General features: G+C 44.4%; 1 protein-coding gene across 9 annotated transcripts in view; it reads right to left on the minus strand.

Annotated features, from left to right (window-relative positions):
- The window catches only part of xylb (xylulokinase homolog (H. influenzae)), a 237,329-nt gene that overhangs the window by 156,093 nt on the left and 64,007 nt on the right, over positions 1-17,229 (minus strand). For all 9 annotated transcript variants that reach the window (XR_005460798.1, XM_038798491.1, XM_038798490.1 and 6 more), the window contains one exon: positions 15,417-15,513. Coding sequence is in view for 8 of the 9 variants with exons in the window: in XM_038798491.1 (XP_038654419.1) it covers positions 15,417-15,513 (97 nt within the window). In the remaining variant the exon portion in view is untranslated. The remainder of the gene's footprint in view (positions 1-15,416; positions 15,514-17,229) is intronic.

Raw genomic sequence — 17,229 nt, forward strand, 5'->3', positions numbered from 1 at the left:
AGTCAGCACCGACCCTCTGAAAGACCACCCCAACCCAGGCCCAATCCCCTACCCTATCCTTGTGACCCGCACCTAGGGGCAATATAGCATATCCAATCCAACTAACCTACACATCTTTGGGCCTTGGGAGGAAACCAGAGCACCCGGGGGAAACCCACGCAGACACGGGGAGAACGTGCAAACTCCACAGAGACAATCGCCCGAGGTCGGAATCGAACCCGGCTCCCTGGCACTGTGAGGCAGCAGTGCTAACCACTGTGTCACCATGCCTCCCTAAAGTAGAACATTTCCCCATGTTCAAAGTTTTTCTGCTGACAGCACTGAGATTCCATAACCAGTTGAGCAAACGTACATGTGGTCTGCAGTTAAAGAAACTGGTAAATTTTATTGACCACCATTTTATGATAGCCTCCATTTATTTACTGCTGAGAACACTTCATATTGAAACTATCACCATCATTCAACTGACTATCTGAGATTGCATTGCACAACTTACTGCAGACATTATGCAGTATTATACAAAGCTCCTTATTTCCCTTGAATAGAGGAGATTTAATCAAAATCAAGAACCTTTCTTTCATTTGTGGAACTGCAGACCACCTATATATCACAAGAACATGTTAATATGCTGCTTATGAAAAACTCCTTTGCATCTACTCAGTTCCATATTATTTAATTGACATTTACTTTCTGTGTTTTACGCCAATGAGATCGATTTGTGAGTGTTTCCTTCCTATTAATAACTAATAATGGTCAACTGCCCAAGTTTCGCTTTTCCATCAGTGATCTCAAGCCAATATAAGAAAAAGCGCAGAACCCAAACCCCTCTAAGATGCTGCATCAGAGAATGTTCTGCAGCAAGCACATTCCTCTCCTCTATCCTCCCAGCCCGTCACCAACCCTCCCACCCCACTTGCCTCCTTGGTGCAGATAGTGTCTCATCAAAAGAATGGGTGTGTGGATGACTCTGGGAAATTTGTCAGGGTCAAAGGTCTAACAAGGCTCCTATGCTCTGGTGCCACAAATCAACCCACCCAACCAGTGGCAGGAGTGCATGTATGTGAATGTGCACATTTGAGAGAGAGCCTGCATGGAGCTGCATTTTTCGGGGAGGGTGGGGTCAGGGGGCATTGCGTGCCCCCCAGGGAGGAAAATCAGCCAGCAGCCAGGGAAGGAGCTCAACCTGCAGCCGAAAAGCGCTAACGGCAGGCTAATCTAGTTGCGAATGCAAACTCCACCACCCACTCCTCCAACAGGAGGTCCCGCCCTCAGGGGCTGCCAGCCAATTTGATCCAGCAGTCCCAGCGCTCAATAGTGGGTGCTGCTGGGACTGCAACGTAGAGCAGAAAGAATAGCGATGACTGCAGGAGACAGGCAAGTCCCAAGCTTTTAGAGCAGGAAGGATCCGAGAACCTGGAGATGGAGGGACTAAATTTTGGAGGGCAGGTGGTGATAAACAAAAGGGGTTGAAATTTGGGGTGGGGGGATTGGCCCCAAACACCCCTTCCCCACCACCAAATGTTACATTCCCCCCATCCTTCTCATCTTCTTTTTCAAATTGGCCTCAAAAAACAGCCTGCCCATTCCTGCCTGCCTGGTCACACCAACTGTATTATGAAGTGACAGCATAATATCCAGGTTAATTGGCTTGGAAACAAGCCTATGATCTTTAAGGGCAGCACGGTAGTACTGTGGTTAGCACAGTTGCTTCACGGCTCCAGGGTCGCAGGTTCGATTCGCGGCTTGGGTCACTGTCTCTGCGGAGTCTGCACATTCTCCTCGTGTCTGCGTAGGTTTCCTCCGGGTGCTCCAGTTTCCTCCCACAGTCCAAAGGTGTGCAGGTTAAGTGGATTGGCCATGATAAATTGCCCTTACTGCCCAAAATGGTTAGGTGGGGTTACTGGGACAGGGTGGAGGCATGGGCATAAGTAGGGTGCACTTACCAAGGGCCGGGGCAGACTCGATGGGCAAAATGGCCTCCTTCTGCACTGTAAATTCTATGATCTATGAATTCTCTATTTAAATATGGACTGCCAATTTTGGCACCCACCCAACTAATGTATTATGGGGGACAGCTTGAGGGTGGGTGGGAAGATGGTGGGCTTGGCATGCCCCCTGCTGGGAACTATAAAATCCAGCCCATGGGTTAGATAGATACACATGCTAATTCAGATGAGTGCAGAGAGATTCAGTTCTCAGCTTTATAAACAGATCCAATGGAGGAACAAATGGCAGTTGCAAAGGTTGGCAATCAATTCAGCATTGAAATTGTTTCCACTGTAACCCCAAAGATAAGCCTTCAGAAAGCCAGTCTGCAAAGGCAGTTAACAGCCAGTTTTATTTCTGCAGCAAGCTGCCTGAGGCGTCTTGTGTTTAAGTCTTTAACCAGCAGACGAATATATAATCTTTTTTTTAATATCACAAGTAGGCTTACATTAACACTGCAAGAAAGTCCCCACATCCGCCACCTGTTCGGGTTCAGAATGCCCAAATTATCTAACAGCACGTCTTTCGGGACTTGTGGCACCCGGAGGAAACCCACACAGATACGGGGAGAATGTGCAGAAGCATTTATTTTGTCCCTGCATCTGCTCATGTTTACATGGCGCGGTGGTGCTGAGCCAGACACATGCGCACACGCACCCACAACCACACACCCCACCACAGAATCCCTGGAAGTATCCAACGGAAAACATCAGCTTTGTATTTCTGAGTCACATTCATGTCCATGCTACCTTTTTAAAAAAATATGATGTGTGATGACTTCTGTGTAGCACTTTACAAACTCATGTGCTTAATATTTATTCCTTTCCTTTACCAGCAAACGTCATTGTTCCCTAAAAGACCTCTACAAAATTGGTAAATTTAATTTGCCTTTTAGAAATAGGTGTTGCCTTCCCTTAATTACCATATAATAATCATTATTGTCACAAGGAGGCTTACATTAACACTGCAATGAAGTTACTGTGAAAAGCCCCTAGTCGCCACATTCCGGCGCCTGTTTGGGTACACGGAGGGAGAATTCAGAATGTCCAAATTACCTAACAGCACATCTTTCGGGAATTGTGGGAGGAAACCGGAGCACCCTCATCTCTGCCTCCTCTAACAGATTGGTTAAATTGTTCCATTTCCAACACACCTACCTCGAGGTGAAGATGTTTGTATGATTATGATCAGAATCCCTGATTTTGCCTCTCCTAATTCAGCATTGGAATGCATGACCATAGGGCCTGTCTTATTTGCTTTTTTTGGAGTTCCACCAAAGTTTTCCATACCATTTGCTTATCTGTAGCTACTCTTTCTAACCACGCTACTGCCTCCTCTTATAAACCCTTTCATTCTCATCATCAGATTCTTCTATGGAACTTAAAAGGAAGAAAATTTGGCTGGCTCAGTTGGCTGGACAGCTGGTTCGTGATGCAGAGCAACGTCAACAGTGAGGATTCGATTCCCGTACCAGCTGAGGTTATTAATGAAGCCTTCTCAACCTTGCCCTTCGCCTGAGGTGTAGTGGCCCTCAGGTTAAATCACCACCAGTCAGCTCTTCCCCTTAAAGGGGAAAACAGACGATGGTCCTCTGGGACTGTTGCGACATTTTCACTCGGGTAAATACTCAGCAAAAGAAAAGACTGGATGAAAAGTTCGAAGGGACTGTAAATCAACAAAAAACTTTTTGCGCAATGGAAAAGAAATGCAGCTTTAGAAAGCCTTAATATTAATCCAACAAAAAAAATGTATGAATAAAACATTAATCAATCATGCTTTTTTTAAAAAATAATGTGGAAAATAAATTTTCGGCGGCACAGTGGTTAGCACTGCTGCCTAACAACGCCAGGACCTGGGTTGGTATTCTGGCCTTGGGTGACTGTCAGCGTGGAGTCTGTACATTCTCCCCATCTCTGTGTGGATTTCTTCCGGGTGCTCCGGTTTCCTCCCACAGTCCAAAGATGTGCAGGTGAGGTGGAGTGGCCATTCTAACTTGCTCCTTTTGTCCGGGGATGGTGCAGGGTAAGTTACGTGGACAGGGCCGGTGGATGGGGGAGTCGACCTCGGTAGAATTCCCTTGCAGGGGGTCGGTACAGATTCAATGGACCACATGGCCTTCTTCTGCACTGCAGGGATTCTAGGAGTCTATCATTTCAATGAAAATTTTGTTTTGTGAGTCGTCAAAATCAAGTCAGTGAACCTTTCCACGATTGTTAGAAAAGTCACTGGCTGATTTAACAAGATGCATACTCAGGTGGGGCAGGAAAAGACATCTCCAAGGCAGTTCTACTTTTCTTCTCCAAGCTTTAGATAGCCTAACTAGCTGTATGAAGGTTTCTCAAGCCTGTCCCATGTCCCTTATCTTGGGTTTCTCATGTCATAGCTGCCTCAGCATCCAAAATACAATGGAGCTGAGGGGAAGTAGGAGATAAAAAATTAAACAAGCTATGCTGACAGGTTATACAGAAACACACAGGTAATAATAATAATTGCTTATTGTCACAAGTAGGCTTCAATGAAGTTACTGTGAAAAGCCCCTCGTCGTCACATTCCGGCGAATGTTTGGGGAGGCCGGTACGGGAATTGAACCCGCGTTGCTGGCCTTGTTCTGCATTACAAGCCAGCTGTTTAGCCCACTGTGCTAAACCAGCCCAACTCAAAAAGTAGCTGTGAACCAGGTGACCTTGGTCTCCATCTAGGCACAGTATGGCATATATATATATGCCAGACACACCATCTAATATGCATTAGCAATCTGTGCAGATAAGAGTGCCAACATGCATGGAATCATTTTTAATTAATCAAATGTACTGCAAAGAATTTCCCTTGAATGATGGAAAGAAGAATGTGAAAAGCAATTGTGTGGGCTAAGACAATTGCTGTAAACGATGACTCTATCCAAGCTCTCTCAGAATTATACTTCTGCAATGTAGATGATCTTCTCTCCTTTTCCTCAACATTACCAAACCACTTTCAAGAACAATGCTCAATCATTATTTAAGGCAACAAACTCCATAGCTAAGAATCAAATTTAAATTTACTCAGTCAAATGTGAAATTTTCATCTTAAATTTCGTATGGCAGACGTTGAGTTTTTATAATATGTTTGTTGTCTGGAAGAGTCTGATTACTATCATACAAAGTTGCTTCTTGTCCATGAATAGGAACATCGGAACGGGAGTAGGCCATTTAGCCCATTGAACCTGTTCTGCGACCTACTTCTATTCCCCTTAATATCTTTGGTTATTAAAAATCTATCATCTCAGATGTAAAATTATCAATTGATCTGGCATCAATTGCTGTTCGCAGAAAAGAGTTGCAAACTTCTTTTTTATATAATTTTTATTAGTATCACAAGTAGGCTTAAATTAACACTGCAATGAAGTTACTGTGAAAATCCCCTAGTCACCACATTCCGGCGCCTGTTCAGGTACACAGAGGGCGAATTCAGAATGTCCAATTCACCTAACAAGCACGTCTTTCGAGACTTGTGGGATGAAACCAGAGTGCCTGGAGGAAACCCACACAGACACAGGGAGAACGTGCAGACTCTGCACAGTGACCCAAGCCAGGAATCAAACCCGGGTCCCTGGTGCTGTGAAGCAACAGTGCTAACCACTGTGGTACCGTGCCACCCACCATGTCTACCACCATTTGTGTGTCCAAGAGTTTCCCATTTTCATTCTCGAAATCACTGGTTCCATTTTTAAGACCATGTCCCCAGTCCTAGGTTCCCCAACAAGCCTAAATTGTTTCTCTCTATCTGTTCCCTTTTAATATCTTGAAAACCTCAACCAAATTTCTCCAGGGAATGTAACCCTCGTTTGGATAAAAGTCTGCTGCTAATTCATGCCTTTGTTATAACTAGACTCGACTATTACAACGCACACTCGGCTGGTCTCTCACATTCTACCCATCTTCTGTAAACCTGAGGTCATCCAAAACTCATGCAGCCCATATCCTAATTTGCTCTAAGCCCTGTTCACCTATTACTCCTGTGCTCGCTGACGTACAAATCCCTCCATGGCCTCGCCCGTCCCAATCTCTTTAACCTCCTCCAGACTCACAACCTCCTGAGATAACTCATCTAATTCTAGCCTCTTGTGCATCTTCCGATTTAATTTCTCTACCATCAGTGGCCTTGATTTCAAAAGCTGAGTCATCAACCTCTGGAATTCCCTCCTAAGCCTCTCTGTGTCTCTACTTCACGTTCTTCCTTTAAGTCACTCCTTGAAGCCTACCTCTTTGAATAAGATTTTGGCCATCTTACCTAGGTCCAGATTTTCGCTTGTGGGTGAACTGCACAGAGATGGGAGAATTCCCAGCTCTGCAAACCCCACCTTTAAAAATAGCCACCCACAGTTTTCATTTTTTTTGGTGGTGGGGGGGGCAGGCAACAGGATGGATTAGAAGTGGAGCCAAACCGGCTCCAGAATGGGTGCAGAAGCTGTTAGATGCTAAGGCAGATTGGGCGGAAAACCTGCCCTTAATTGGCCAGCTACTGTAGTGCAAAATCAAGGCCATTTCCTGCTGATTGTGGGCACACAACATGCACAACATTGAGACCCAGGCTTCACACTCCTGACCTGCCTGTTAACCCTACACTCTGTCTCCTACCGATCAGCCAATTTCCTCACCAGGTAAAATGGTTTGCCTTCAATTGCATGAACATCAACTTTAACAAGCCATCTTATGTGGGACTTTATCAAATAACTTAAGAAAACCTATATAAGTAACATCCATGGAGATTCCAGGTCCATTACTTTCACCATTTCATCAAAAAAATTCAATCAGGTTTATCAGGCATAACGTACCCTTTAGAAATTCATGCTGGCTTTCTCAGATCAGCTGAAAATTTTCAAGATGCTCAGTCACCCTATGCTCAATTATAGGCTCCAGCAAATTCCTGACAACAGATGTTAGGCTAACTGGTCCATAACTCCCCAGTTTCTTTCTCTCCTTTCTTAAATAATTAACACCTCCCACTGGTGCAGTGAACACACACACACTGTTTATAAAAACAGGCATTCACATAATTTAGATTATTGCATCAATGAAAAACACAGAAAAGGCATTGAGGGTTATATTAACCTTTATTCCCAGGTGGAAAACAGGTTTCACTGAATTAATCGTACGTTTTGCATGTGGTCCGAGGTGAGAGTGACTGCCTTTGACATCGAGGCAGTATTTGACCGAGTGTGGCATCAAGCAGCACGAGCAAAACTGAGGACAATGGGAATCGGGGAAAACTTAGCCTAGCAGAAAGGAAGATGAAACAAAAACAGAAAATACTGGGCAATCTCGGCAGGTCTGACAGCATCTGTGGAGAGAAAAGGAAGCGAACGTTTCGAGTCTGGATGACTCTTTGTCGAAGCTCAGGAAGGACTCAGGAAAGGAAAATGGCTGTGGTTGTTGGAGGCCAATCATCTCAGTCCCAGGACATCGAGGCAGGAGTCCCTCAACATAGTGCCCTAGGTCTAACCATGAAATGAAAAATGAAATGAAAATTGCTTATTGTCACGAGTAGGCTTCAATGAAGTTACTGTGAAAAGCCCCTAGTCGCCACATTCCGGCGCCTGTTCGGGGAGGCTGTTACGGGAAACGAACCGTGCTGCTGGCCTGCTTGGTCTGCTTTCAAAGCCAGCGATGTAGCCCTGTGCTAAACAGCCCCATCATCAACTGGATCATTATTAGAACTTCCCTCTACCATGTTTATTACAATGTTTAGTGCCATTTGAGACTCCTCAGACACTGAAGCAGTCCATGCCAATATGCAGCAAGACATGGACAACCTTCAGGATTAACCTAATAAATGGGAAGTAGATTTGCACCACCTAAGTGCCAGGTAATGAATATCTGCAACAAGAGAAAATCTAAACATCTCCTTTTGGTATTCAATGGTGTTATCATTGCCGAATCCCCCATTATCACCACCAAGGGGGCTTAAATTGACCAGAAACTGAACTGACCAGCTATATAAATACTGTGGCTACATGAGAAGGTCACAGGCTGGGAATTCTATGACAAGTCACTCACCTCCTGGCTCCAAAAAACCTGTCCACCATCTGCAAGGCACGAATCAGGAGTATCATGGAATGCTCTTCACTTGCCTCATTGAGTGTGGCTCCAAAAACACGCAAAAAGCTTGACATAATCCAGGACAAAGTAGCCTGCTTTATTGGCATTTTGTGCATCACCCTAAACATTCACTCCGTCACCACTGTTGCAGTGGCAGCAGCAGTATGTGTCATTTACAACACGCACTGCAGCAATTCACCAAAGCTCCTTCAGCAGCACTTCTCAAACCCACAATATCGATCCTGTGGAAGGACAAGGGCAACAGATGGGAACACCCCCGTCTGCAAGTCTCCCTCCTAGCGATATACCATCTTGACTTGGAACTATATTGTCGTTCCTTCACTGTCGCTGGGTAAATATCCTGGAACTCCCTCCCTAACAGCACTGTGGGTGTACCTACACCACATGGACTGCAGCGGTTTGAGAAGGCAGCTCACCACCACCTTCTCAAGAGTAATTAGTGATGAGTGACAAATCCTGGCCTAGCCAGTGACATCCGCATCCCATGAAATAATATATATATTTTTTTAAATCCATTTAGCTGAAATCGGGTGAAATATAAGACTAAGCAGTTCATATATCCAGTCGGATATTTTCTCCCCTCCCCCAAGTAGCGTCAGGTATTTGTTGAATGTGGGCAGCATGGTAGCACAGTGATTAGCACTGTGGCTTCACAACACCAGGGTCCCAGGTTCGATTCCCAACTGGGTCACTGTCTGTGCGGAGTCTGCACATTCTCCCCGTGTCTGCGTGGGTTTCCTCCGGGTGCTCCGGTTTCCTCCCACTAAGTCTAAAAAGACGTGCTGTTAGGTAATTTGAATTCTCCCTCCGTGTACCCGAACAGACGCTGGAATGTGGCGACTAGGGGCTTTTCACAGTAACTTGATTGCAATGATCCCAGGACTTTTGCCTCCATTGGTTTCTATTTCCTAATTATCAATCCTAAAATTATTTTATACCAGTTTGAATTTTGATGTCTTATTCTAATCTGCGGTTACTATTCTCCAAGTAATGCTGCAATGACTATTTCATGTACATTTTCTGGGTCTTTCGCAAATATCAGATTAAGATAAACATTACTTCTTATGGCTTCCTTGACACACTGGGTCAGCAAGGAATCATACATTACATTTAGAAACTCTTGACCCAAGTACCCTTGGGTTTACTCTGTTTATATTAAGTTAATTGAAGTCACCTATTAAAATAAATTACTTGTTCTCACATGCATACGCTTTCTATTGCTCCTTGTTGAAAACTATTTTCTTATGCTGATCTTGTGGTCTGTAACATATCCCTGGAGATAGCTTGAATTTTTCTGCTTTCTAGATCATTTTGAAGATTTCTACTTCCCTTACAATCAACATCTTTTATCTCCCAGGTATTCCTGACATATAACGCTAAACCACCAGCTTTTAGTCCACTGTATTTTTGAAAGTTCTGATGTTTTATTGATTTCCATCCTGTGAACTTAACCATGTTTCTGATTCCCAGAGCATGCGTTCACCAAAACCATCACTGCACAACCTCACATTGCCAGCAACAGTGGCAAATGCCACCCACGCAACATCAACCTATTCCCACTACACCCCCCACCCCCCCTCCCCACCCTCACCCCCAGACTCCCTTCACCCATCTGCCACAGAATGGCCTGCCCTGTAAGAGCTCGAAAAGTAAAGGATAAGTTGGGACGATTTTTAAAAATGTCAATTTTCATCATTGGTTTAAGAGTTCCAACTTATTACACATAATAATTGTTCGCAACATTGTTTTGTATTTTCACAGAAACAGAATCGCAGAATTGTTACGGTGCAGGAGGCCCATCATGTCAGCACCAGATCTCCAAATTGAATACAGGGCAGCACGGTAGCATTGTGGATAGCATAATTGCTTCACAGCTTCAGGGTCCCAGGTTCGATTCCCGGCTTGGGTCACTGTCTGTGTGGAGTCTGCACATCCTCCCCGTGTGTGCGTGGGTTTCCGCCGGGTGCTCCGGTTTCCTCCCACAGTCCAAAGATGTGCAGGTTAGGTGGATTGGCCATGATAAATTGCCCTTAGTGTCCAAAATTGCCCTTAGTGTCCAAAATTGCCCTTAGTGTTGGGTGGGGTTACTGGGTTATGGGGATAGGGTGGAGGTGTTGACTTCGGGCAGGGTGCTCTTTCCAAGAGCTGGTGCAGACTCGATGGGCCGAGTGGCCTCCTTCCGAGTGGCCTCCTTCCTTCCTCCTTCTGTAAATTCTATGAAAATGAGCATCATGACTTAGTGCCCATTCCCCTGTCTTTTCCCTGTACCCCTGCACAGTGTTTATCCCCAAATAATCACCTAATATCCTCTTGAATGCCTCGAGTGAACCTGCCTCCACCACATTTCCAGGCTGATTTCCAGACCCGAACCACTCACTGAGTGGAAGTTTTTATCACGTTACATTTACTTCTTTTGCACGTCACTTTAAACCTGTGCCATCGCGTTCTTGATTCTTTTATGAGTGGGAACAGTTTCTCCCCATCTACTCTGTCCAGCCCACTCATGATTTTGAACATCTCGATCAAATCTCCTCTTCGTCTTCGTCTCTCTGAGGAGAACAGGTCCAACCTCTCCAATCAATCTTCACAACTGAAGGTTCTCGTCCCTGGAACCGTTCTTGTAAACCTCTTCTGCATTTTCTCCTAGTGCATTCACATCCTTCCCATAGTGTGGTGCCCAGAAATGTACACAATACTTCAGCTCAGGTCCACCTAGGGGCTTACACAAGTTCAGCATAACATCCTTGTTCTTGTACTCTACGTCGCTAATGATAAAGCCTAGGATGTTATATGCTTTATCAACTGCACTCTCTATCTGTCTTGCTACTTTTAATGACTTACTAAGCAGGAACATCAAATTCTCATATTTAAATAGCACCTGTAACAAAGTAAAAACATCCAAGCGCAACGTGATCAGACAAAAATCAGCACCAAGCCAAAGGACACATTAATGCAGGTGAGTAGAAGCTTGATCATAGGTAAATTTTAAAGCGGTTCTTAAAGGAAGAATGAGGTGGTGGGGAGGGGAGTGTGTGGCGAGGTTTAGGAAGTGAAATCCAGAGCTTAGAGCCTGGTTGGTTATAGGCCCATGGTGAGCTGTGTGTGTGTGTGGTGATGGCTAGGCGAGGGGTGTGGGGGTAATGAGATCAAAGGTGGGAGCAACAGAGAGTTATCAGAGGGTTGTAAAGCTGGAGGAAATCACAGGCATAGGGTGTGGCAAGGCCATGGAGGGATTTGAACTCAAGGGTGAGAATTATAACCTTGGGAGAGTTCGCGAACCGGGAACTGATGTCAGTGGCACCCAGGTGATTGGTGAATGGGATTTTTGTGAGTTAGGATACGAGCTACAATGTTTTGGTTAAGCTTAAGTTTATAGAGAGTTGAAGATGAGCAGCCAGCCAGGACAACACTGAAGTAGTTAAGTTTTATGGCAATAAATGTGTTAATGAGGATTTCAGCAGCAGATGGACTGAAACAGGTTGGAGACATGCGATGTTAAGGTGATGAACACAGACTGTCTTGGTGATGGACAGGATATGAGTGCAGAGCTCAGCTCAGGGTCAAATAGGACACTGAGGTTGCAAATAGTCAGCTTCAGCCAGAGACAGTGGCCAGGGAGAGGGAGGGGGTCTATGATTAGGGAACGCAGTTTTTTTCACAGTAACTTCATTGTAGTGTTAATATAAGCCTACGTGTGTCACTAATAAAGATTATTATGATTATTATTTTGTGGCAGGGACCAATGGTTTCCTCTTCACCCTATATGTACACAAAGTGATCCTCTTGCTACAATTTTACTGTGATTATTGTACAGAAACATACACACAGTTGAACCTGTGCATCGAACTACATTTGTAACAATCCCACATTTACACAAGATGCTAGATTGTCAAACTGACATGCTGAAATATGAATGAAGAAGCTTAATTGCCTTTGGAAGAGAGAAGTAGACTGAAGCTCTTGGATGGTCACTGACTGCGCCCCTGTGGTAGATTGAAACTATTACATCTCTGTTGATGACTGGTATGAATGGATTCATGTTGCTCGCTTTTTGCTAGAACTGATCACAATTTTGACAGATTTGATTAATTTTCAATAACCCAAACCTCTGAATAATTCTGGCTTTTAAAAACAGATTTTCATTACGCTAGCTGAAATCCACTATCATCAAATAAAGCTCGATTTGAGGGTGACTTGCAACATCAGCTGAATACTCACATAACAAATCAAAACGTTCACCTCTCCTTCCATATAAGGGGCTAGTTTGGCATGTTTAGTCCTCCATCTTAAGAACATAAGAACTAGGAGCAGGAGTAGGCCATCTGGCCCCTCGAGCCTGCTCCGCCATTCAATGAGCTCACGGCTGATCTTCTGTGGACTCAGCTCCACTTTCCAGCCTGAACTCCCGAACCCCTAATCCCTTTATTCTTCAAAAAACTATCTATCTTTATCTTGAAAACATGTAATGAAGGAGCCTCAACTGCTTCACTAGGCAAGGAATTCCATAGATTCACAACCCTTTGGGTGAAGAAGTTCCTCCTAAACTCAGTCCTAAATCTAGTTCCCCTTATTTTGAGGCTATGCTCCCTAGTTCTGCTTTCACCGGCCAGTGGAAACAACCTGCCTGCATCTATCCTATCTATTCCCTTCATAATTTTATATGTTTCTATAAGATCTTCCCCCCGCATCCTTCTAAATTCCGAGCACAGTCCCAATCTACTCAACCTCTCCTTGTAATCCAACTCCCTCAACTCTGGGATTAACCTAGTGAATCTCCTCTACACACCCTCCAGCGCCAGTAAGTTCTTTCTCAGGTAAAGAGACCAAAACTGAACACAATACTCCAGGTGTGGCCTCACTAACACCTCTACAGTTGCAGCATAACCTCCTTGTAGTAAACTCCATCCCTCTAGCAATGAAGGACAAAACTCCATTTGCCTTCTTAATCACCTGTTGCACCTGTAAACCAACCTTCTGTGACTCATGCACTAGCACACCCAAGTCTCTCTGAACAGCGGCATGCTTTAATATTTTATCGTTTAAATAATAATCCCGTTTGCTGTTATTCCTACCAAAATGGATAACCTCACATTTGTCAACATTGTATTCCATCTGCCAGACCCTAGCCCATTCACTTAACCTATCCAAATCCCTCTGCAGACTTCCAGTATCCTCTGCACTTTTCGCTTTACCACTCATCTTAGTGTCATCTGCAAACTTGGACACATTGCCCTTGGTCCCCAACTCCAAACCATCCAGATATACAACTACGTGTGGCCAACCCCACAGGATGTTGTCCATAACCCTCTGGAAAATGACACAGGCCGACTGTTATATTACCATGATTGGTAATAGGTTGTATTCTTTGTCTTTTCTTCCAGAATGACCCGACATAGTGTTAACAAAGAATATACCAATCAAAAGATTGAAACAAAACTAATTTATTATAACACAATAATTAAATGAAGTTTGCACACTCTACTGAGCTACAGATAATAATTAAGTGATACTGGATCTGTCTTGCAGTATTCGATAATCTAAATAGGCACTAACTACACCATGATCTAACCTCGTATTAACTCTACTCTAATCTTCTTCTTTCGCTTTTCTCATGCTTCTCCTTATCCTACTCCCAGAATTCCCTCAGATCTGACTTAAATACAGACAAGTGGTAACACCCTCCGGTGTTTGATTTACACAGAGATCTAATAATGAACACTTCACTAACCTGACTATATACATATCATTACACCGACGGAACTCCAAAGGGTAGCCAGGTGTATTCATACAGGCCCCCATGCGTGTTGTTAGTGGCATATTTGCAGGAGGCAGCATCCAACTCCAACTGCAAGTACGCATGGCTCATATCAAGCTTGGTAAACGGACGTCCAATGACCAATTTTGCATTTCGTTCCTCAATGTGGGGCACTGGGTAACGATCCAACCGCGAAGCCCTGTTAACCGTCAACTTACAGTCCCCGCACAATCGGTCTGTCTTATCAGGTTTGAGTACCAGCCCCCCAACAGCATCCAAAACGGTATACTTGTTTTGAAGGGGAACGGCAACGAGGGATCCCTGCACTGTCTTCCCGTTCGTTTTCTTTCCCCTGACTGTAACCCAGCTACTCTTGTCCTGTACCTTGGGTGTGGCTACCTCCCTGTAACTCTTCTCTATTACCCCCTCTGCCTCCCGGATCATCCGAAGTTCATCCAGCTCCAGCTCCCTAACACGGTCTCGGAGGAGCTGGAGTTGGGCACATTTCGCGCAGGTATAGTCAGCGGGGACACCGATGGTATCCCTCACCACCCACATCCTACAGGAGGAGCATGCAACTACCCTAGCCTCTTACCTTACAGAATACAGCTGCACTGTGGACCAACTAGAACTCCGCCCTCCGACTCTACTCCCAGTCAGCTGTACTCTCGGTAAACCCCCGGCTCCCTTCACGCTCTTTGAGGAAATGTAGGATATGAATCGAAAGGAGCACCTTCCACCCTCCTCACCTAACTCCCTCTGTCACCAAACTCTCACTATAGCACTCAAATGCACCCAAATTCAGCACTCCCTCAGTCACCAAACTCTCACTATTGCACTCAAATGCACCCAAATTCAGCACTCCCTCAGTCACCAACCTCTCACTATCGCACTCAAATGCACCCAAATTCAGCACTCCCTCAGTCACCAAACTCTCACTATAGCACTCAAATGCACCCAAATTCAGCACTCAGTGCAAAGTCTACACTGTAACTAGCTCAGATTTATACTGTGACTCGAGCCTCTGAAAACTGGCCTAATCCAATTAACTAATTAACAAGCTCCAGCTGCAAGTAGTTACAAGTAGAACCTTTGTTTAAATCTGATTGAAAATTCACCTTCTCAACCAAACAGCAACTTTTAAGTTAATTAACTAAATAAAAGAAAGACTAGACTTTAGATAAAAATAAAAAATAAATAAAAAATAAACTCTTAATATCCCTCAGTCACCAAACTCTCACTATAGCACTCAAATGCACCCAAATTCAGCACTCAGTGCAAACAAAAATATCAAATGACCTTTAAACCAAGGACATTAAATATTCGATAGCAATGGAAAAGCAGGTTTTCTTAATGTCCTGGCTAATATTCTGCCCCATCCCGATCAACAACGCAGAAATCCAAATCTACTTCATTTCTCAAACGATGCTGTATGGCGGTAACACATTTGTGGTTCAGCCACACCAGCAATAAGACAGTCCAAATTGCTGCAAGCCTGTTCCTGTTGCTTTCAGAGCAAGCAAAATACATTTAAATGAAAATGGAGCTCTCTGACATCTTACATCATTCTTACTTACAGACTTCGAAGCCCAGTTTCTCAGCGTATGCCCTTTTCGCCAACATCTGTCCCTCTATCACTGCTCGGACATCCACCTCTTTTGGAAACTTTGAAACCTACAACAGACAGGCAGACAAACAGCAATAGTGTCATTCATCTGGGTTTCCAGAGATAAAATAGAGAGAACTATGCGGGTATATAATGAAACATGAAAAATACATCACCCAAAAATCTCTCTTCTGGTAATGCCAGATTATGCAGGATTTTTGGTCTATTATAAGAGATCAGGGCCAATAAACCTCAATACTTCTCTGTGGCCTTTCGCATTTCTTACTGGAAATCCTAATAGAATCTTGCTGCTCATTTTGCTACTATTAAGTACCGCACCCCAATTCTCTAGCATCAATGAATCTATCCTTATCTGTATCCCTGAATTGGACAACACAACAGGATATTGCAGGCAGAGAAGATTAAGTGCTCTGTCAGGTTAACACGAATATATATTTTTGTTTGTGTGGCTTCTCTTGAATGAGGTCATTGGGAATCTTTGACCTTGCTTTTGCAGCTGTCTTTATAGAGTTAGGGCTGGTTGGACTTGGCCTTGGGAGGCTGTCTTTTGCAAGCTTCAAACATGTGTCTTCCCTCTTTCATCTCCCCCCCCCCTCTTGTCATATTAAAAGTCAGAGGAGAATTTATTTTTTCAGATTATTGGTGCCACTTATGAAATTAGCTGATGAAGTGACAAAGCCCAATGGTAAATAAAAACAAAGACTACGGAGAATACTCAGTGCACAGTGTCACACTTTGGATTTTTTTATTTATACTATGTATTTTCTTGGGTTCCGACATAAATAGCTTGTATTATTTCCTCTTTTTAGATATAATCTTTGCTGCCAATAGCGCGTTAAACAGTAGGGAGTCCTAAGAACCATAACAGATCATTCTTACTCTGTGTACTAGCTATTGAATTGTAGGTGCCCGGTGTGGCTCAGTTGATAGCACTCTAGACAGAAGCAGGAGGCTACCAGCCTGAAGGCAGCACCCCAGTTCAGCCACCGGACCCTTGACGTCTTGACGTGTAGAGTCCAGGCGCAGAGGCATGTCCTCTACCCAGGATTGGCTCCAGGGAGCACCTGAATATTATGTCGCCAACCTGGGAGGCAGTCGCTCAGGAGTTCAGCAAGGCTGCCACTTGTGCCCAAAGTGTCACACAGCGCAGCAAAAGGATGAATGAATCATCTCTCAACTCAAGAGATGGTGGGAGTGTGCAACTCGCTGCCTGAAGAAGTGGTGGAGGCAGAGACCCTCATATTATTTAAGAAATATTTAGATGTGCACTTGCGATCCAACGGCATACAAGTCTATGGGCCAAGTGCTGGGAAATGGGATTAGAATGGTTAGGTGGTTGTTTTTGACCGGCGCAGACTCGATGGGCTGAAGGGCCTTTTCTGTGCTGTTTGACTCTATTACTAACTCCCTCTAGTATCAAAACCTTCTAGTATCAAAACTCTCATCGTCACATACTCACACAGCTACTCCTGCACGCATCCATTAGCCGGGACACATCTCAACTAAATTGCCCTTAGTGTCCTAAAAAAATAAGGTTAATGGGGTGGGTTGTTGGGTTACTGGAATAGGATGGATACGTTGGCTTGTAGGGTGATCATTGCTCGGCACAACATCGAGGGCCGAAGGTCCTGTTCTGTGCTGTACTGTTCTATGTTCTATGTTCAACACTCATTCTCTCATAGAGGCTTTCACATCACCACCATCCCATCTGTCATTTTACTCCACCCTCCATCCTCTGACTCTTCTGGGGAGGGCACGCCCAC

The sequence above is a fragment of the Scyliorhinus canicula genome, chromosome 5, assembly GCF_902713615.1.
Source record: "Scyliorhinus canicula chromosome 5, sScyCan1.1, whole genome shotgun sequence".
Lineage (NCBI taxonomy): Eukaryota > Metazoa > Chordata > Chondrichthyes > Carcharhiniformes > Scyliorhinidae > Scyliorhinus > Scyliorhinus canicula.